This window comes from Saccostrea echinata, unplaced genomic scaffold, assembly GCF_033153115.1.
Source record: "Saccostrea echinata isolate AGI-Se365-2 ecotype Australia unplaced genomic scaffold, CSIRO_AGI_Sech_v1 ptg000022l, whole genome shotgun sequence".
Taxonomy (NCBI): domain Eukaryota; kingdom Metazoa; phylum Mollusca; class Bivalvia; order Ostreida; family Ostreidae; genus Saccostrea; species Saccostrea echinata.
In genome coordinates, this window is record NW_026889771.1 from 1,998,489 (window position 1) to 2,020,330 (window position 21,842).

Below are 21,842 nucleotides of genomic sequence, written 5' to 3' on the forward strand. Positions count from 1 at the left end.
CCCCAACACCCTTTAAATCTTCGCATGATGTATTAAGAAAATGTCAATAAAAGTATCACCAAATGCAACATTTCGGGGCATTTCTGACAAGTTGAAAAAACTATCCAGATGATTATTTTTTATACGCGAGCTTGTCGGAAAGAGAAGACAAGTTGCGATTGGCCAGGACCTCAGTAGAGCATTGGATGGTTCAGTGTCGAAAGGTCCAAGGTGCAACAATCAACAAGGGTACGCGGCCATCTTCACCGACAATAGTTTTTTGTTTTGTTTTGTTTTTTAATCCAATAATACCATATTCCCCAAGAATGTGTAAACAACATCATAATAATAGCACATTTATGTATTTGGGAATAAATATTGAGTAAATATAAGTCCATACATGTAAACGCATGTCCTTTATATATTAACCGCCTTACCTTTTCATTTTAACAACTCGTCTATAGTTCATTCCAATCGGATATTCTTCATATAGGTAAAAGCAAAGAATTCAAAAATTCATATTTTAAAAGGAAAGAATAAGATTTTATTGAAAACAAAAAAGTTACATTTTAAAGTCTTTTGACACAAACTTCATAATGGAAGAAGCAGGTATTCTCATTCATACAATGATAAACAACGCATATGATTTTGTCAGTAAGGGAATTTCAATTGCATATACATGGTACGTGTATAAACCATATCATTAATAACCATTCGAACATAGGTGTTCGATTTTATACCGATTAATATTTTATTAAAATGATCAAATAAACTGGAAATGCTCAAAGGCTGATATAAATCACAGATATGAAAATACACAGTTAACCGAGACCAGCTCAGTCACAGTAACAATACCAGGGGCCCATCAAGGGATCCCTGCTTAGGACACAAATGAACTGTTCCTGAACGCATAACATTAGTTGCATATACAATTTGAATACGAAAAAATATATCAATTCTCATTACAAGCATTTAAATACTAGTACATGAAATAACCATAGGAGTCAAACAATAATCATAATACCTGCAATCTCTTACTCTTGCTTAAAATTGATATAAAACATTTAGATACTAATAATAATCACATAAGTCGATCAATAATCATAATACCTGCAATCTCTTACTTTAGCTTAAAATTGATATAAAACACTTAGATACTAGTAATAATCATACAAGTCGATCAATAATCATAATACCTGCAATCTCTTACTTTTGCTTAAAATTGATATAAAACATTTAGATACTAATAATAATCATACAAGTCGATCAATAATCATAATACTTGCATTCTCTTACTTTTGCTTAAAATTGATATAAAACATATACAAATAGATAACAAAATGTTTCATAAACATAAATGGCGCGGTTGTTAATTGCATTAAAACATGATAATGGACGGATGAAGTATCATTCTACAGCTATAAGAACATAACGAGAGTAAGAGGAATCTTATCAAAAACAGAAAACATGATGATCTTTAAAATATGAAATCACAGATAGGAAATGGGCGGAAATATATGATAAAATAAAACTGTCCACAAATGATATCACAGTCAATAGCGAAGGCCTGGTCCCAAAGAAACAAAAGAAAACCACAATGCCCTATTAGAAATCGAACGCTACTTTCGATGCAGTGACAGTTGATTTTGTCCTAGTGGTGTCCTGCTCCCCGGATACTTGATCCCAATCTACCGGAGTTATTTCCCTTTGTAATGTTGTTTCCGCTGACTTTCGAGTAGAATTATCCGGGTCATTATATGCTACTGATTCTGGTACATCGCCTTTGGGTCTTAACTGTAATAACAAATACATTTCACCCAATATTGAAAATACATTTTAACGAAAAAGGAAATAATTTTATCGAAACATAAAAGAGAAAAAATACACTTTTTTTCAATTTAAATTTTTCAATTACGTTTCATGCGAATCCATATTAATTATGAAAATTTTAGTACTGATTCGTTTAATTAGTGTGCCAGTAAATATGACCCACGAGTACAAGTACATGCACACACAATTGCACACAAGTATAAGCTCATGAACTAGGGAGTCTAAGTAAGTACAATTCGCCAGCATTCACTGAATACATGTACATATTCATTTATTTTCAAGCAAATTTCGCTGTAAGCCATTTCCCAATCTACTTTAAAGACTTCACCCATGGTACAATATATTATTTTGAATATGTTTTGTACAATCAAATTTTAAGATATAAATATATTGATTTAAAAAATGGAAATTGGAATTTTGTGCTATTATAAAAACATCTCAAAATACAGACGAACGTGGAACCCATGCAGATACTTTATATGAATTGTGACTAGTTGATAATGTATTAGAAAACAAAAACAGAACTGCAATACAAGATTCTTGTGAAGAAAAGTGATTATAAAACATTATTAATTCTAATGTGTAAAATTTGATCCCAGTATTTGGAGAAATAAAAACTTGGATACCGAACCTCAAGATTTAGTATCTTCTGTTCTGTCTCGATGTCCTTTTAAAATAAGATATTTTGATAAATCTTGGGTGACAACAACCATAAACCTGTGCGCTAGCCATCAAGGATAATACAAGATCATGTATACGTAAAGTTAGCAGAAACAAGCCCAACATTCAAGCAGGTGATACCAGTGCAATTATTTCATGAAGATTTTACCTATGCCCACAATTCGTCAATCTGATGAAACGCAAATTATACGTTGTGAAAATGATACATTATTATTAATTTCAACCATACACAATAAAACGTTAGCTTTCTAAACACATATTTTCATTAATGGATATCACATTTAAAATTTTGAACGAAAGTTAGATCAGCACTTGCACTTTTTTACACTGAAAATTGTAATTACAATACATGTAGCAGCCATTTTTGTCTATGTCAAGCCGAGTTATTGCTGTACATTCGGTTAATAAAACAAACATTTACCATTGTTCACTATTCTAATTCTCCTAACCCTGTAAATTTGAAATTCTTTTCAAATCTAAAAAAAAAATACAAATTGTATACCGAACCCGATTATCAAAACTCATAATGCTCCGAAACTGGTTCAATTTAAAAAACAAAATAATTTTAAATTCAATTATGGAGATCCTTGTTAAAAAAAAATACTTACGTCACTATCAGTGGGGACACTCCCATTTTTTGGGTTGACCTCATTAACAGTTTTAACAGCCGGGGGAGGTCCTGGACTGGGTGGAGGTTTTGACTCCCTCTTTTTCGACCCAGGCTTTTCTCCCGTCAGTTCGTAAATACGGTTCAGTAAGAACTGTTTGTCTTTTCCTTCCTGTATAAACAAAGTGTCGACAATCAATGTTTTAGTATGCTAGTATCCATTTAAATCACATTTATTTACTCACTCTGTTTCAAGGAAGAGAAAGTATATTTTAAAAAAAAATGGTTCGTGTTCGATCAGGCTTACCATAATCATCTGTTCTTTCAGCATGACAATCATGGCTGCACGTGCACTAGATCTTGAGGACGTATAATAAATTACCAACCTGTCAAAAAGAACATTGTTTAATAACTTCTTCCATTACGAGTTTAATCTGAAGTCATTAGCTTAAAATAAAACAAGATAATCACAATGTGCAAGAAATAATAGGAAATAATAGCAAAATACATTATATTGATTTGAAAAATTCAATACAATATACAAAGACGATGAAAATAAAGTTGATACTGACGACAGTAGAACGACCAGAATGATGATGAAAGATCCGGAGGTAAAAATTCCGACCAAGGTCTGGAGCCAGGACGGGAAGTTGGAGATTGTGGCGTCTATAATAACCGTCATGTAGCTATATATCCGGAACGGGCCGCATCCTTTTGACGGAGTTAACCTGGTATAAACAAATTAGCCCTCTTAGTCTTAGCTCTGCTTTTTCGTGTCTTACAATATACAAAGGCAAGTGTTATGTTCTCGGGGGAAAGGTTGCCAAAATTACTTTATTTTTATCAGTCTAATTCGATTTTCTTAAAGTAGACTGAAGAATAAATCTTTAAAATTGACTGGAACTGAATTTTAGAACGAAGCTTACTTGACCATGGTGTATCCCACTGGTAAACAACATAGGAAAAAGGCCGCCATCAACACAATCATAAAGAAATTGTTAGACTTGGAAGCTTTATAGGGAGTTTCCGGCGGGTTGGTGTTATACATAGCTGACAGCTACATAGAAAGGATAAAAAATAAATTTAATAAGTGTATCTAAAAAGAGAACCAAATGTTCTGGAAATTTAAATACTAATTAAATTTGAGTTATAATTTGTACTTACGTATTTCAGGTAGAACAGAGTAAAAAGGGAAATTGTGGCAAGCGCTGGTACAAGAGGAGCATAGAAGAATCCCAACCTTCAAAATACCACATACGAGTAACACTTGAGCTTATCTCAGCTTATTTAATTTTTTATTTAATTTTTTGCAATAACAGGAATATGAAACGGAGAATTATACGCTAAAAAACCCACCAACATAATGTCTGTGTATATACAATATCCAGAACATTTTTAGGAATGTCGAATTCCGCCGGTCCTACTTTTTTACAAATAGACGCCTCGCATTTTGTTGTTAGTATTCTAAAATAAAATCAAACATACATATGAAAATTGAATGGAATTCGGATAAAATTTGAAAATGACAAAATAAATTTATATTTTATACATGTCTACTCACTTTCTTGGAAGTTCATATCCAAGAGTCACCCCAATTTTGACCAGATAATCCAACACAATTAACTTGTAAAAGTTCTGGCCAACATACGTCTCCCAACACTGAAAAACATTACGTATGGCACATGTACAATTTTACCAGACTTCTGATTTACGTGAAATGAAAAGTTACTGATATTAAATATTTATTGTTTATTTTTATTTAATTTTAAAATACCCCGGTACTTTCAATTACATGCAGCATAAAATTTAAAGTTGGTGGGTGTAAATTCATTACCACAAATCTCCGGACTTTGTGTTTAATCCAGCAAATGCTTTATGATCTTGCTCTGGATCGGGGGCATACTTACTCTTAGTTCATCGCAGCTATTCTGTCCAACATTACATGTGGTGTCTTTATCTGAACAGGAGACACTTCTGTATATAGTGGCGATCAACACAGCCAAAGAGGCCAACCTCAAGAAAACTGTCCTGGAATGTATTTTCAAAGATTGTAAATATAATGTTTAGATTATATGTATATACATGTATATATAACGTCCCTTGAGTTGATCATCTTTAGCTACACGTGTGAATAAAACGTGAAAAAATATGCGGGAAACGAACACTCCATGATAGCATTTCAATGTAAATATATTTAAGAACCTCATACCTCACTATGATATTACGTATTACAGTTAATGTGTCTGTAGATGTTATACAATACCTTATGAGAGTGATTTTAATAGTAAATTCTGGTGTATAATCCTCCGCCTTAACCACTATTCCAAAAATCAGAGGCACAATTCCGTTAAGAGCTGTTATTGTCAGAGAGGGCAAGAATTCCACCAGAAGAATGACAAAATTGTCATTGTCTGTCCTAGAATTTGGTTCAGCCAAAAACTGAAACATGGAAAAATTGGCGTATTATCGGAGCAACCTCATTACTGTCTTGGAATGATTTTTTTATTTCATAAATCTGATTTCTTTTCATATTCATGATACTAGTATTTCATATTTGTTTTTTCCTGCAACAATTTTAGGACTAGTTTTACACGTACACGTATTTTGCTTTACTATAGGGGTATAAGGCAGTTACACTTACCTCGGTCACCCAGGCTGTGACCCAGTATATGAGGTACCCAGATCCTCCCAGAATGCACACCACCAGGAAGTTGATAAAAAATCTCAAGGTGTACAGCTTACATTTCTGGTTGCTATTCATGTTCTTTCGAGCCTCTAGGTGACGTTGTTCTGCTAGTTCACCCTGTTACAAATCGGAGTTCCATTTATTAATTTTACCATTTAATATTAATACATTATTTTTAAATGGAACCAAAGAGGCTTGGCCAATTCGTAGCAAAACCGAGAACAGAAAATGCCATATCTGAATTTGATACCGACCAAAAGTGCACAGTGCATGCGCAGCCTTTGGTAGTTTCGTCTTAAGATCTCTGTGTGGATATAAAAGTACATGTATTTGATGTTTGAAAATGAAAGAGGAAGCTTACAACTAGGTCTTTATACAGACTCCTGTGTTTAAGTAAAGCTGTTCCTTCTTCACTGAGGGCGTAGTCCCAGCCCCCAAACACACGATTACAATACTGATGTTTCTCGTTACGGTCCTCCAGATTCTCCCTGAAGCTCTGCATGGTGCTGTGTAGTAAAATGGCAATATCAAAGTCATTTCAAAGCTTTTGTTGTAATTATGAGTTTTAGAATTATACTTCAAAGCTGTTTATATTTCAAAGTTTTTGTCTTTACAAAGTAGCAATATTCTAAAAATTTTAAGATTCAATTCAAGAAATCTGAATTGTGAAGTGTTGCACGGACTCGGGACAATTGTACACAAGTAAGGGTGACAAGAATAATTTTTATATGCTGAACACCCGCTTTGAAATGAAGTTATATACGTATTACATACTATCTAGCCATTGTGATTAAACTGAAGAGCAGGACAACCATTGACGTCAGTAAGTAAGCCAGTGGCATGACGTAGTTATAGCGATGGTCGCCTACCGAACCGATGGTCAAGTCCTGGCTCTCATAGAAACCATAAAACATGGCCGTCTTCTCCATCCAGCCCTAAAAAAAGCAAAATTAATGAAAAATAGTTACTATTCTTGGCTATTTTTTTTCTATTCCGATTTCCATGTGTTAAAGCCTCGTTATCTAGAACCCGATGGGACCCCCAAAAAAAACTTCGAGATACCCAATGCTTCTAGATATCGAGGTTTAAAAAAAAACATGAAGAAAAAGCGGCTGGGACTTTTGACTCACTTCGACATATCCACGGTATTTGAGATATTAGAGTTCCAGATAACGAAGATTAACTGTATTTATAACTTTATTGAAAGAAGAGAATTACTTACAGAGCCTTGTAGGAAGTCTTGTATAAGAGTTGCAGCATCAGAGCTGACGTTGACTGTGTATAATGGTGTACACGTCCCTGCACTTGCTACATCGAGGCCTGAAATCCCTTCACCTTGGACAGCATACGAGTAACCGTAATTTGAAAAGGCAGCGAAAGGGATAGTAACAAACAGTAACATAACCAGAAATATGAAAAGATTCAGGAAAAACAGCCATCGTAGGAATACAAAATAAGAGACGACGCCGGTACCTTGGTGACCTAAATGTAAAATTTAAAAGACATAAATAGACAGAAATTTGCTATCATATTAAATATATAAGGTTATATCGACATGTATTACTTTTTCCAAAAATAGTTAGGAAAAGTTCAGGGGCCCGTTTTACAAAAGAACTTACGACTAAAGACAATATTTAATTCTGATTATAACTTTTTTGATTTACATCATATTGAAAATGATTTTAATCTTTTTAAAAAGAATGAAGTAAGATAAATTTTAAACAGAATTATTGACTTTGCAAAATATTACAATCAACTTAAGTTTTTTGTCTTAGTCGTAAATTGTTTTGTAAAAGGGGCTCCAGAAGACTTTCCGGACATATGGAGTAAGGACCTATCAAAAATCAATCCTGATGACGTGTAATTGAGAATTGTAATTTTAGAATCCAGATATTGGTCAACAGAACCTATGACGTGAATAATTGATTTTAATGCGGAAACCAGCCGAAATAAATGCCAGTCATCTTCATTGCATGGGTATTTTTATTTCTTGTCGACATGATTCGGCGTCTGGTGATTCAATCAATAATTTATTGTTTAGCATCAGCATAATATCTTTTTCAGGGTGGATGAAAACCAATTTTATGGACTGAATAAATACTCCTTTAGATTTCAGACACTTTAATGTCTTACTCAAACTATTTTAACTTTTTCATAATTTGACGAGTGAAAACATTCAAGTATAGGCATTTCAGATTCCATTAATAATTATTTTTGGGTTGAATTATTTATTGCTAAAGAGGCAAATCTAAACACCCCCCCCCCAAAAAAAAATAAGGCCAACACACAAATCTATACCGAAGAGATATTCATTTATTCGTCAAGCAAACTACTTGTATTTATTTTATCAATGATATATGTAGTGTCTGAGGCAAAATCGGTCAATAAAAATACATTTTTTTTTTAATTTCATTTGTGTCCATACAGCTAATAGCATATTCATTCTACTCAGATCACGCTCCAGTTTTTGTCCTGGATCCGCTCCAACGAAACATGAGTTTGTCCAACAAAATGAATAAAAAAATATCCCTATATTTTAATCCTATTTCTTTCGAGGCTATTTAAAAAAAGTTATCTGGAAAAGTACGTTGAATTTCAAATCTTTAATTATTTAACGCTCTATGCAGTGTGCAATTTTGGCCACCAATTTAAGACGGTGTAAATGTTTGTAGGTTGCTTGGCGAGAACCGAGCCCGTCACGATTCAGTGTGTAAATAGAGGTATTCTGGACAATGTACCACATTTAAATGCCCTAGCTTTACAAAATAAAAGATCCTAAGACATTCTACACTTTTTAAATAGATATACATGACTTACATGAAACAGGGAATGATTTTGTCATAGATTTACGTCATAAATGTATTTTGAAATTACAAACTGACCCCAGATCGGTACTTATATATATATATATATAAAACAAAGGGAAAATATACAAGAAGCATATCTTTCTAACAATGGGGATCGTAAATAAATCCTGAAGTGCGTCAAAACTGCCCCCCCCCCCCTTTCCAACAAAGAAAACATGCATAAAATTGATTATAAGAAGGCTATAACAATCAGAAAGTGTCGTTAATATTACGTTTTTATGGCAGTGGTAAAATTGTTACTAAAAACGTAATGCACGTATATCTAAAGGTAAAAAAAAAAAACATTTCCCCCTATAATGTTTGCGTAGAGCGTAATGCCTGCTTGAGAATATTTGCATTTGATGACATCAATAATCTTATGTTTGTATTAAGTTCCTCTCTTCTCCTCTTGTTCGTTGTACAGATATTTGAGGAAATTTATGCACTGTCAGTTTTAATCTTACCCTCTACGTTTTTCAGCCATGAACCCCAGGGTTCCAATTTGTAGCTCATTTCTTTCTTCCATATTTTAAACTTTCTCCAGTTCTACAAATATATGTACGAGTATATATTGAAAAAAATTGTGAATATGTATTGAAGAGATTCAGTCAGTATTCTGCTTTATGACATAACATGCATGTATAAATTATCATTATTATTATTTGTTTTCTTTTGTTTCGGAATCCTTCATTTAACGGCTTAATTAAGAGAGATTTTCCCCACATCTATAATATATAGACAGTGTTCTTATTATAACCTGATTTTGTATCGTTTAAAATGAGTATTACATCGGAATTTGTGTTTTGATTCATTCAATAATTACACTTTGAATCAAAATGTGATATCTTTCGATTAGATATTTTGGTAGAATATATTAGATAAAGCGATAAAGCATTCTCGTTTAATACAATAATTTCTTTATTAATTTATATTAAGACGAAGATGTATAATAAAGACATAAGTTATGAATTATACAAGTGAACTAAAATTGAAGTATTACATGTTTTATGCAATATGCACAACATGATTTAACTAATTTCTATTAAGAGATGACACCCGATTTTCTCGCTCAGACCTCCTTTAATAAACTCTGTTTCGGGGATTTTGTAAAGTTGATAAAAAAGTTTGAAATATTAATAAACAGAAAGATTTACCAATATATACATGCATATTAGTTCTACGTTGTTATTCGAACAGGGGAGAAATACATACGTAAGATTTTATTTCAAATTCACACTTTACGGACACAAGGTAGTATTAAACGATTTCATTGATTTGCCCAAATTCTCCCAAGTTTTGACAACACACAAGGTTATATTAATCTCTTAAACTATAAGGGTATCGATTTTTTTTCATTTCAGCTTTACGGAATTTCTGTGCATGAGAGTCTTTTACAGATAACACGAATCTGTAGATAGCTTTTTCCATTCTCAAAGTCAGTCTTCTATCCTTTTATTTCCATCTCGAGAAACAAAGATCTAACTACAATACATCATAGCTGAAAACAGGTGTTTATAGGCACTCTAATTTTTTCCTGTAAATTACTTATATCAAAACACAAAACTCTTCCTAAAATTACATGCATTTGGTATACTGATCCCTCACTACCATCGTTTGGGGAATGTCTTCAACATGTATGAGAGGGTGAATCCAGCAGCTGAATTATTACAGAGTTACCTCTGTCTCAGAGATCTTCAATTTCACTGGGTACCAGTCAAATACCCGTAGCTTACAGTTAAAGCTACATATGGCGTATTTTTTTTTTATAATTTCGGACTAACTAAAATTAAAAAGATCTTTCTGTTTGTTTTATTACTTTATATACAGATTGGACTTTCCTGTAATTACACAATTTAACGTAGAACCTACGTCGTATGACGTCATACTGAGAAAATGAGTTTAGACTGTCTTTTTGGTGCTAGATCCATTATGACGTCATAATTAATTTAATGTTACTTTTTCCCGTACTTTCTTCAAGACTGTCTCATGTAATGAAGTTACACAACTGTGATAATGTGAATGACATGCAACTATTTTGAAGGAAATAAAAAATCCTAAGAAATCTAAATAGTACAATATCTTGATGAAACGTGTCTGAGTCAAAGATCTTTTAAAAATTGTGTGTAAATTTTGTAATGTCTATCATGAAATGACGTGCATTCCCTATCATAATTATTTGTTAATTATTCATAATGGTTGGTGTATAATAATAATGTTTCCCTAAATTATTATCTTTTTAAATAAAAAAATACATTTTTGATAAATATTCACATTGTAAATCTGAAAGTAACCCAAAAACAGTAATTTAATAATTAAATCCTGTGTAAGTGCAAAAAGGTTAACAAAAGAAGTATGGATAAATAGAGTCTTCTCATTCGTTTGGGGGGAAAGGTATATATTTTAATCACTTTTTGTAATTATTTGGGTATGTTCTTCATCATATTAAAGATTAAAAACATTCTGACAAAGACTTTTGAAAAATATTTACAAATTTAGGTGGTAAATTGACTCAAAAAATATTGAGCACATTTGCCTATATTCGTTGAAATGTGGACTTAATCTTTTATGTCAATTGAATAAAAAAGAATTTATTCTTGAATAATATTGCTTAATACGGTTCAGTTAATAAAGTCTATAAACGACGATGTTTGAAGAAGTATTTTAGTGATTTATTATATTCTCTTTATGACCAGTACCCCTAAAAATGGCTGAAAATATGTAGTCGCAGTGTAAAATTATCATTCCAAGTTGCACAGACCGCACTACATTTAATAACAAAGAAACATACCATATATTTTTAACTGATTGATAAGCGAGAGCTAATTTATCATTTTGAAAAGTTTGAAAATCTTGTGACAAAGACTTTTCCGACATAGGTTCTACCTTAAATCAATCACGTTTCAAAGATATTAGAAATTTAAAACAATAACCGATTTATTTACCAGCACCGCATTTAAATAACTGACACAATTTAAGGTCAATTCGACCATAGAAACGTGAGATTATTCAAGTTCAAAATCGGTGAAAATTTAAATTTGAACGTAAATAACATATATCATGTTTATCTTCACTCAATCTCATATTTTTATCAATATTATTATTATTTTTTTTTTTTATTTTTTTTTTGCTCAGATACGCCATATATAGCTTTAATACAGAACATTCCCTTTTTTGGAGACAAACTTGGGTAGAGAAATCAGACAGATGGACTATAGAGAGTATGGATACTGGTAGCTATATATCTTATAAGATAGGCATGCATCATGAAAAAGAAGTATGATAACGTTTCTATTTTTCAACATTCTTTTTTCTATATTTTAAATACTTGCCCGTATTGCAAATTTTCTACTTTTACGTCTTGCCTCTACTATACGATAAATAACCATGGACTGAAATACAGATCCGGTGAATTAATATTTTATCAACCTGGGATAGTTTCTGTATCATTTCCAAACTGATATTTCAAAGCTTGATACCATCTCTCTCTCTCTCTCTCTCTCAATAAGAATATATCCAACATGAGAATATAAAGATTTTTGTTCTATAATATATTAAAATCTACAGGGCTTTAACCTTTGTGATTGTTTTTTTGTTTTTGTGTGACATCTTGTCTTGTAATTGATTTGGGCGTGGGGTGGGCCTGGGGGTGGTTTGTAGTGATTTAGATCTTACCTGTCTGTTGGAGTTGCCAGAGCCACAACATCCAGAAGATTTTTTCAGCTCTTTCTGGAGTAATTTCTCTCTGAAAATGAATAGAAGGAATAAATAAGTCATTGTATACTTATACATGTAAAAATACAGCGAGTAAGTAAGCTCTTCACAATAACAGCCTATTTCAGAATCAGTTTTGTTCTATTTTATCCGAAAGTTTCAATTGTTTTTGATAAAATAATGGATAATGCTTATTAATAATTTGTTATCTGTAAAGTTCTATATCCATTGATAGTCAGCTGTAAAAGAACAGAACATTAATAAAATACCATTTTAAATCTAACTGGGTTGTTATTTTTTTTTTAAAGATGAATACTCCTTTATACCATGCAATTACAAATCCCAATATTTCAATGAGACCAATAAGACAATATTAAGTTCCTGATTTAATTAACTACAACATGAATGTGACGTGCAAAGGCAAATAATGAATATCATGGTCGGCTTTTGGGTCCTAATCTAATTACACTTGTATATTACTGAGTGATAATCAATATTGGTCGATCAATGCAGGAACAGATAGAAAAACAAAACAAATTAATTTTTTGTTTTTGAGAAAGAGAAAGAAAGAAATGATGATAGACGACACCTGGTTCATTGCATGCTCATGCATTTAAACACAAACAAAATACAAAGCAATACGAATACAGTGGTACATGTATAACGTGTAATATATAACAATATAAAATCGTGTACGTTCGCTTTAACACACCTCCTCTGATGGAGATACGGGGTCCAGTGGCCCGGACCTTTCTTGTTTTCTATTCGAGCTCGGAGATCGTTCTTTTCATCGATATTGTCATCGTCTGTATCAGACCCGTTAGACCCAGTTTCCTGTCCGTTCCTGGCTCGATGGGCGCTCTTGGTGCGTGACCGACGGCGCCTTCGTAAACCCGAGTCTTTGACATTTTCAATGATAGGATTTTTCTTAATTTGGTTCCCATTATCGTCCGGTATATCCACTTTGACTGCAGAAATGGAATGTAATGTGTCATCGTAATACTGACCAAACCCATCAATTTTTTCCCCAATAGGGGACACGCGGTTACGAGTCATAATGTCCCTTAAACTTCTTTTAGTTATTGCATACCACAGATTTTCACAAAAGCACAGTAAGGAAACTAAATTTCTAAGCTATATATGTATACATCCCAATGTTATATTTTGTAAAATCCATCAAATATAGGTGTTAATAAATACACGAAGATTGAGGGAACTGCTGTCTGATTTAAAACTAGCATAATCACGTGATCTCGAATGAATGGTGTCTAATTACTAAAACACAATACCCCCCGGTGGTTTTGTTGCATTATCAGGTAAAGTCAAAAAGTGTCCATTTAATTAGACTACAAAGAAGTCGGGGATACGTAAAGGTATGATCGTGCAAACTGTGAAAACTCAAATTCTGAATGACATTTACCGAATATGGAGAGCTTGGAAGTGTTGCCATGGCAGGCTATTTATTGACCTTCTTGCCCAGTGCAATTATTACCTCTTTCCACCAAATCAAATCGATGTATGAAAAATTAGTACAGTGCTTGGAAATACCATGAAATAATCTAATTACCATTCATCGGGTGTTGAGACTTAGTGTGTAAAGAGTTGATAATTGCTCCATAAAACCGTGCCACCCAAATAACACATGGTGAAAAACTGTATTCTATAATATTTACCTAAGAATATTCCTACAAAAATTTAATTTTCGATTTGTTAAAAAAAATCAACATTCTCTTAAGATTAACATATCGTAAGTACATGTAATTTGTAAGTGAGGTACTGTACTCCGATATACAGCATGTAAATTTTCTCTTGAAATGAAAAAAAAACAGTCCTCTTGAAACAATCTTTCAAAACAAAACCAAACTTACCTGAATCGCCCCTTATTCGAGCGCGACAGCTATTTAATCGAGCAAGACAACCGACCCTACATTCCTTCGAACAAGTGCCGAAATTGAACTCACGAATCCAGAAAGCAAATTTCTCCACTCGACCCCGACAATCACAATCGCCACAACGTTTACAACAGTTGCTGAAAACTGACATGTCTAACTCGTGTAACCAGAAGATGGACAGTTATGACATTTAACTCATGTATATTAGTATATTATGCAGCATCATAAACAACGGACATCGGTGATCAAGTTCCTTTCTATATATGTAACAAATCCGGACGTTCATTGTATTGTGACACTTGGGTCGTAGTTCTCAAAACTTGACAAACAAATGTACTTTTCAAAAACATCCTATACGAGTACATATATAGTTAAATTACTATGTAAACAAAGTACCAGTACCCCAGTTCTTTACATATGTAAGGAACTTTAAAACTATCATATACATTTCAATAGCATCAAATAGTGATGTCTTACAATGACGTGTATGGACAGATACCCCTCCCCCTTCAGGTGCAGCTTTGCTAACACAACTCATATCTCATATAAACACTACTACGGTAGAGCTGTCGTTTTGTCATCGATAGAATAAGATAAATTGTCAACTTCAAACACTTTAACTGGTAAAATAAACTCTATATCCTGTAAACAAAATAGTAAAACTAGTATACTAAACTTAAACTGTGAAAGTGGTAAACTTATTACTAAAACTGAAAACACTAACACCTATAAACCACACACTAAAATTGACTAAAGTTCTAAACAGTAAAACCGGTAAACAATACACAAAAAGGATAGTAACATAAATACTGACTGACAAAACACTAAAACTGGTAAACCAAACACTAAAACTGGTAAACAAAACACTAAAACTGGTTAACCAGACACTAAAACTGGTAAAACAAAAACGAGAACTGGTAAACCAAAGAATAGACAGGCTAATCTAACATGGAAAACTGATAACTCAAGTTCTTATCAACGAAACACATCAACCAATTTATAATGCCCGTAAACTGATGATCATTACCTGAATCGCCTTTTTGCCGCCAGAGGGCAGGGCAGTTGTTTGATGGCGTTCATGATCTTGTATAGATCGTCCTCATCCTCCAGGGTGGAGATGTCAATCCCCTGCTCCTCCAATTCCTCTAGTCCCGCATTCTTTTTCTCGGGGTGGATCTTGTTGCTTCGCGCGATAGCGCGCTTTCTGGCGGTAGTGGACCGTCGGGACATTTGTCTGTCCAGGGACTGTCTACTCGGGAGGAGGGCTATATAGGCGTTGACCTTGCCTTGGATTGCTGTGCCCTTTTTCTTGGCCCAGTGGCTGTTAACCTCCTCTGTTAACAAGAAAAAAACAAAACAAAACTTTTTTTTTTCATGACGAGCTAGGTGCAGAACTGTAGCTCTCCGAAAAAAAAAATGACAGACCGGAGAGCTACAGTGCCACCCATAGAAAAAACTATATTTATTGCGCACAAAAAGACGGTTCTGGATTTATTTCTCCAAATTATTACCTCAACTGCATGAAAGCTCGATTTCAAAAAAATCCTTAGACCTTAATCAACTACTCTTGTAGTTGACATCTTTACGAAGCGCGTTTGGCCGAATTGTCTAGCCACCCCAAATGGCAGTATTAGCAGGCGAAATTGTGGATGATCTTAATTTCAGGCCCAGGAGTGCTATTAACAATGGTTATAGGAAATGTTCTGATGTGGGAATAGTGCAAAAATGTGTTAATAACACACGGTCAGTAATATTTTGAGATTGCAATTTAAAAATACGGAGAAATAAATCGAGAAACAGCGCACTTTTTTGTGTGCAATAAATATACAGTTTTTTCTGTGGTATGGGTGGCACTGTAGCTCTCCGGTCTGTCAATTTTTTTTCGGAGAGCTACAGTTCTGCAGCTAATGACGAGCAAGTTTGGGAAATAGGGAAATGTTCTATATAAAGTTCAACAAAAACAAAATTTATTTTATTATTTGTAATCAACAGGATTTTATTTTGTATTGGCCACTTATATACATGAAAAAGACAGTAAAATATTGTTGTCTTACTCATATTAGATTTTTTTTAATACGGAGAATGTTTGACTTTTTCTGATATACACAGTGTTTTTTTTTATCAACAGAATATTTACAATGTATCCCATGAAAAGTTTCCAGTTTAATAAAATACAGGCCGACTGAAGATCTATAACAGTTGGTATACATGTATATTTTTCTATAATAAACGTTTTCCCTGACTTATTTGTATAAGAAAAAATAATCTATGGGGGGGGGGGGGAAACCAGGAGAAAAAAGCAGTCCGGAAATGTGCATTGAAGAGGAGGAGCAAATTAATATGTGTCGTCATATTTGTATTTTTTTTGTTATGTATATTAATATCCTTATAAGGGATATATTCAAATATGGGCATGTGTAATTTTTGTACATATTTGGTCAATTTGTTTGGCATACTAATAAATGCCCATTTACGACAAATAATTTGTTGTTATATTTGCAAAAAACAGAGCAGAGTATACTCATGCGATGGAGAAATTAAATTATATCGAGGGAAATTGAAGACGATGGTATAAGTGTCCACTGTATATGTTCCTGTTGTTGAACATTTCTGCACTAGTTTGGGTTTCCAGGATAGGGCATATTGTGGATTCATTAAATGGTGGAATTGAAACGTATTTTAACTATTTGAATTCAAAGTAATATAGACAATAAAATTTTACTAATTAAAAAAATGAATGGACACAATAAAAATATCACAGAGAAAAAAAATGTTCATGGTGAATTATCAATGACCATACTTCGGCCCCGAAGATTGGGTGTCTTACAGGTTCTTATTGATTATATTGGGTCACAAATCCTAGTAACGTTAGTTGAATTTTTTCCAAGCATTTTAAAATCCACGGACAAAAAAAAATCTTTCAGGTAGTTTACAGGTGAAATGTTATATCTACATATACTAACGAAATATAATGTCATCAAACATTTTGAATTTTCTGAATTTTGACATGCAAGTTGCAACTGATGCTGATCATGGGTGTTAAAAGGACACGATACATAAACGTTTATAAACCTCTATGTCGGAGTACTAAATTTAAGTAAAAAGTAGCAACAACAAATGGCCACTTCTTATCCACATATCCACAGATTCTCGAGACCATTGATATGTAGGGAGTGGCATATTCAAAGCATCATATAAATACTTTCAAAATATGAAACCAAATATAATAAATTCATGCATCAAACATACTAAACTTTGACTGGTAATTAACCCAGGTCATGAAATTAATCTTTTCTTTACAACAGGTAGAGACACAAAGAAAAGACGGGGGAAAATGGGCATAGTGATCTCAGTCTACCCTCATAAGACAATTACACTTTTGTACTCTTTGTTTATGTGTAAAAAAAAAAAGGGGGGGGTAAGGAAGAAGTGGCATTTTCTATTTATGATATTACCAAGGACTTTCTCACAAACTGCTGATCTGCAGGTAATTATAAAAACCTAAATTCTTTCTGAAATATTTCAAGTTTGAAAGTTGATGGTTAGATGTGAACATTTTCATCAGAAATGCTTACATCAGCGGGTGCTAAATGTATATACTATAGAGTATACATGACAATGATCAAATTCTTTTACAAAGTATCTCGATCATAGGTTTTATACCCTTCACAGGCATGTAGTACTACTTATCGTTTCTGAAAGTGGAGGGGCCAGCCAGGAAAAAAAATTGACAACTTATTAATCAGAATCTTGGACAAACCAAAAGAAAAAGTCCAAACTCGACCATCCTATATTGGGGGGGGGGGGGGAGGGGGGTCCAACTTTTTTCACACGCATTAAAATAAAATTAACACATTACCAAGGAACGATTCGACTATACAGCAACAAAGAGTGTGGGACCAACAGGCCCTTCAATAAATAATTTTAACAGTAAAAGGTTATGTTTGTCAGGAAAAAACTGCCCCCCCCCCGATACTACGTGCCTGCTTCAGTGACAGTAACCCATTTATGAATTCTACAATGATTCTTGCCATGGTTATTTGATGAATAGAGTTCTGAGACATTGTCCGCCTAGTGGAATGATAGCAGGATAAACCTTTATTTACACAGTTACCATAAAGGACACTAATTTAGATCTTACCTAAGAATAACTGGAGTATATACTCCATTTGAGAATTCGTTAACACCATTTTGATCCTTTGTAATCTATCCCGTATTAATCCGTTCTCTCTGCTGTACCTTTAGAATCGACCACTTGACCTCAACTATTAATGACCATAATACTCCAAAAGAGAATTTTTCACATAAAACGCAAAACACCTGTACGGGGAACCTATCCAGGAGATGTTATACGGCGAGGTAAAATGTCTTGGTTTAAAACTGGAGCTGCATGGCAGTACTGATAAAGCCCCCAGGTGAATGTTTATTGATCTCATCCGGTCTGTATGTACACTTCTTTTTCGATAATGGAATTATAAAATAACAAAAAGAATTGATCCCCCAATCCTACAAGAAGTGTTCTATCATTTCGATAGTTTGTAGTGGGATTTATGCTACATGGATATATATATATACATGTATTTGATGGGGCAAAGGAGAGAGGGAGGGTTACGAACGCCTTGGAAGTGAGAAAAATATTTATCGGTATACAATCTATATATCATCTAGACATGCCTTGTGAGCAAGGATATACATTTTTTATGAAAAGGAAAAGAAAGTTATTCTCCACTGAAGCAGGGGCTATTTAAACGATTTATTATTTTGGCTTCAGTAAATATAACAACATCTAAGGTTATATAAAGGTAAACACTGCTACAGGTACACGATTTCAAGGTTACATAGACATTTAAATAAAGAAGAAGTGCATTTTATGTCTAAATACGATATCTGAGATGTACGATAATTACACATGTACCCGCCTTCCGCTTCCATTTGTCAATCTGCTCATCCTTTTCTTATCTCTTCTTTTCCTATTCTATCTCATCATTTCCCTTTTCCACCTTTCATATTTTTTCCCTTCTATTCATTCCCCTTTCCCCTTGTTGCTACTTGCTATATCGGCGTTTCCCTCTCCCTAACCTTCTATCACCATCTCTAAGATATAGAACTGTAATTATATATTATATATCACAATAAACATATGGAAAGGGTGAAGATAACAGACAGAGGTCGATCTAAAAAAAATCTACAAACAATACTAATCTGTGAATAGGGGATAAAATACTGATCCCCGGAAATTCCAGAGGTGGGATTAGGTGCCTAGGAGGAGTAAGCATCCCCTGTTGACCGGTCACACCTGCCGTGAGCCCTATGAATTGATCAGGTAGACGGAACTTTCCGTAGTCAAATTGAGTATAAAATAAAGGCCTAACAATGGTATGAAACACGTCAGCCAAATACGACCCAATAATAGGTTATATTTCTAACAAGGTCATTATAACGACCATAAAATTTACAAAATGCTGACTTTAAACGAAGTTGTTGAACCCCTGCAACATCAACTTATCTGTCAGAAGCCTGCCTCGATTTTAAAGATTGATCGTACTCAGAGCACGCTCAAGAGTATTGAATAAGTTGGGAGACGTAAACACCATGTGCAGGTATTAATATTACTGCATAAATAAGGAAAGTTGAAGATGGAAAAGCTGAAGTCATCTCCTTTGTCGTACAATTTATTTGTTAGATGGCCCTTATCGTCTATAGTCATTTAAACATCCAAATATGAAACAGATGTGGTAGACTACTTCTCGCTATGCATTCATATGTAGTAAGGAACTTCATCTCGCCCAAAAACAACTTGGTATTTCTCCCACAGGCACTTGTTTCTGTAATAAATTTTTTAACCCATAGTATAATAATAACACAAGGTATCTAACTCCGAATTACACGGAGTACCCCCCTCCCCCAGAATCGCACTCATTTACACTTTCAGAGGAAATACACTGACAAACTGTTTATACCTATGTTTTCTACGATAATTTATCTACACAACCATATATGGCATGCTTGTCTTTATTTTCTTTGGTCTCCGTGAACAGCGTCAAAACTCTGCTCGCCGTGTGGAAAAGTCGAATTCAACCATGAAATGGTATGTGCTAATCCCGCACAGAGAACAAAATTAAAAAATGAGTGGGTTTAAAAATTCAATTCCAGTGTTTAAATATTGCATGAATAAATAGAACTTGTTTACGTCTGATTTTCCCTGAAAACATTACGATGTTTATCTGATGTAATTTTAGAAACAGATTTTTAGCCAATCAAAATCTCTGTGCGGGATTAGCACATACCATTTCATGGTTGAATTCGACTTTTCCACTCGACGAGGAGAGTTTTGACGCTGTTTACGGAGACTAAAGAAAATAAAGACAAGCATGCCATATATGGTTGTGTAGATAAATTATCGTAGAAAACATAGGTATAAACAGTTTGTCAGTGTATTTCCTCTGAAAGTGTAAATGAGTGCGATTCTGGGGGAGGGGGGTACTCCGTGTAATTCGGAGTTAGATACCTTGTGTTATTATTATACTATGGGTTAAAAAATTTATTACAGAAACAAGTGCCTGTGATTTCTCCATAGAAAATTAGTAAGAATTCTTGATATTCCAAACATTATGTCATATACTAAGAGTAAATTTGTAACTTCATTATTTAAAACAGTCCCAGATTAAAAATACTAAATGGATTGGCAGTACTCAAATGAAACACTAAAAGAGTGCAAACTTGTCCTTATTTATTTTTGAAGACCAGTTTTAGACTGGAAAGATATCGAATTTTATTTAAACCTGAATACAGAAAGCCAGTTTGTAGATTACGTGTATCAGCACACGCACTTTTCATAGAATTGGGCAGATATAATAATACACCTAGAACAAAAAGAATATGTAAAAATTGTATGCTTAATCAAATTGAAGATGGGGAACATTTCCTTATTCACTGTAGCAAATTTACAAAGGAAAGAGAGGAAATATTTAACTTAATTTCATCTAAAGTAATATATTTTACAAAATTGACTGATAAACAGAAATTATACTGGATTCTAAATTGTGAAGAATTATATGGTAAACTCTCTTGGTAGATTTCTACAAAAGGCATTACCATAAGTTAAATGTCAGGTATGTGAACTGCAATATGGTTAATTATTTAAAAGGGTGTACTTTCATATGTGTTTGATATAAGATAATGTATATATAAAACAAATATTTTTGCTCAAAACTTATATATATGTATAAAAACTAACTGGTTTATTCCTTTTTTATGTCTTTTTCCTCCCAATCATGCAGATCTTTCTCTCTTGTATGTATGTATATTGTATTGTATGTATATGACTATGTATAAGTATTTACAATGTACTTTCTTTTTTCCCCATGAGGGCCCTTCAAATTGAAATTGAACTGAATTGAATATTCTGTTCTGCGAGAGAAGACTAAAATAAGACCAATGAAATCAAATAAAAATGAAAGAATCGAAGTGGCAGTAGATCGATTTTGTCACCTTTTGACATTTTTAAAAAATAAAATAAAATGTTACGTTAGGGTGGACCGATACTTTCCCATGAACGGTCATGTAAATATGTAAAATATGAAACTAAAATGAATACATTAATTACTATC

At 33.4% G+C, this 21,842-nt stretch overlaps 1 protein-coding gene across 6 annotated transcripts; it reads right to left on the reverse strand.

Moving 5' to 3' along the window:
• Positions 1 to 1,116: 1,116 nt before the first annotated feature.
• On the reverse strand, positions 1,117 to 18,552 carry LOC133190209 (transmembrane channel-like protein 7). Of its 6 annotated transcripts, none has more exons than XM_061325706.1 (19): positions 18,374 to 18,552; positions 15,260 to 15,566; positions 12,302 to 12,371; positions 9,094 to 9,175; positions 7,006 to 7,265; positions 6,558 to 6,718; positions 6,145 to 6,289; positions 5,739 to 5,900; positions 5,361 to 5,536; positions 5,005 to 5,125; positions 4,659 to 4,756; positions 4,454 to 4,561; positions 4,262 to 4,337; positions 4,024 to 4,154; positions 3,670 to 3,825; positions 3,405 to 3,483; positions 3,099 to 3,269; positions 2,441 to 2,476; positions 1,119 to 1,773 (listed from the first exon to the last, which is right to left on the reverse strand). In XM_061325706.1, the coding sequence occupies exons 1-19, from the start codon at positions 18,420 to 18,422 to the stop codon at positions 1,585 to 1,587; spliced, it is 2,577 nt and encodes an 858-aa protein (XP_061181690.1). In that variant the 5' UTR covers positions 18,423 to 18,552; the 3' UTR covers positions 1,119 to 1,584. The 6 variants fall into 6 exon arrangements, with proteins under 6 accessions (XP_061181691.1, XP_061181690.1, XP_061181692.1 ...); XM_061325709.1 differs by lacking the exon at positions 2,441 to 2,476 and adding an exon at positions 2,639 to 2,659 and having other exon boundaries at positions 1,685 to 1,773; XM_061325710.1 differs by lacking the exon at positions 1,119 to 1,773 and adding an exon at positions 2,639 to 2,659 and having other exon boundaries at positions 2,446 to 2,476.
• Positions 18,553 to 21,842: the final 3,290 nt, after the last annotated feature.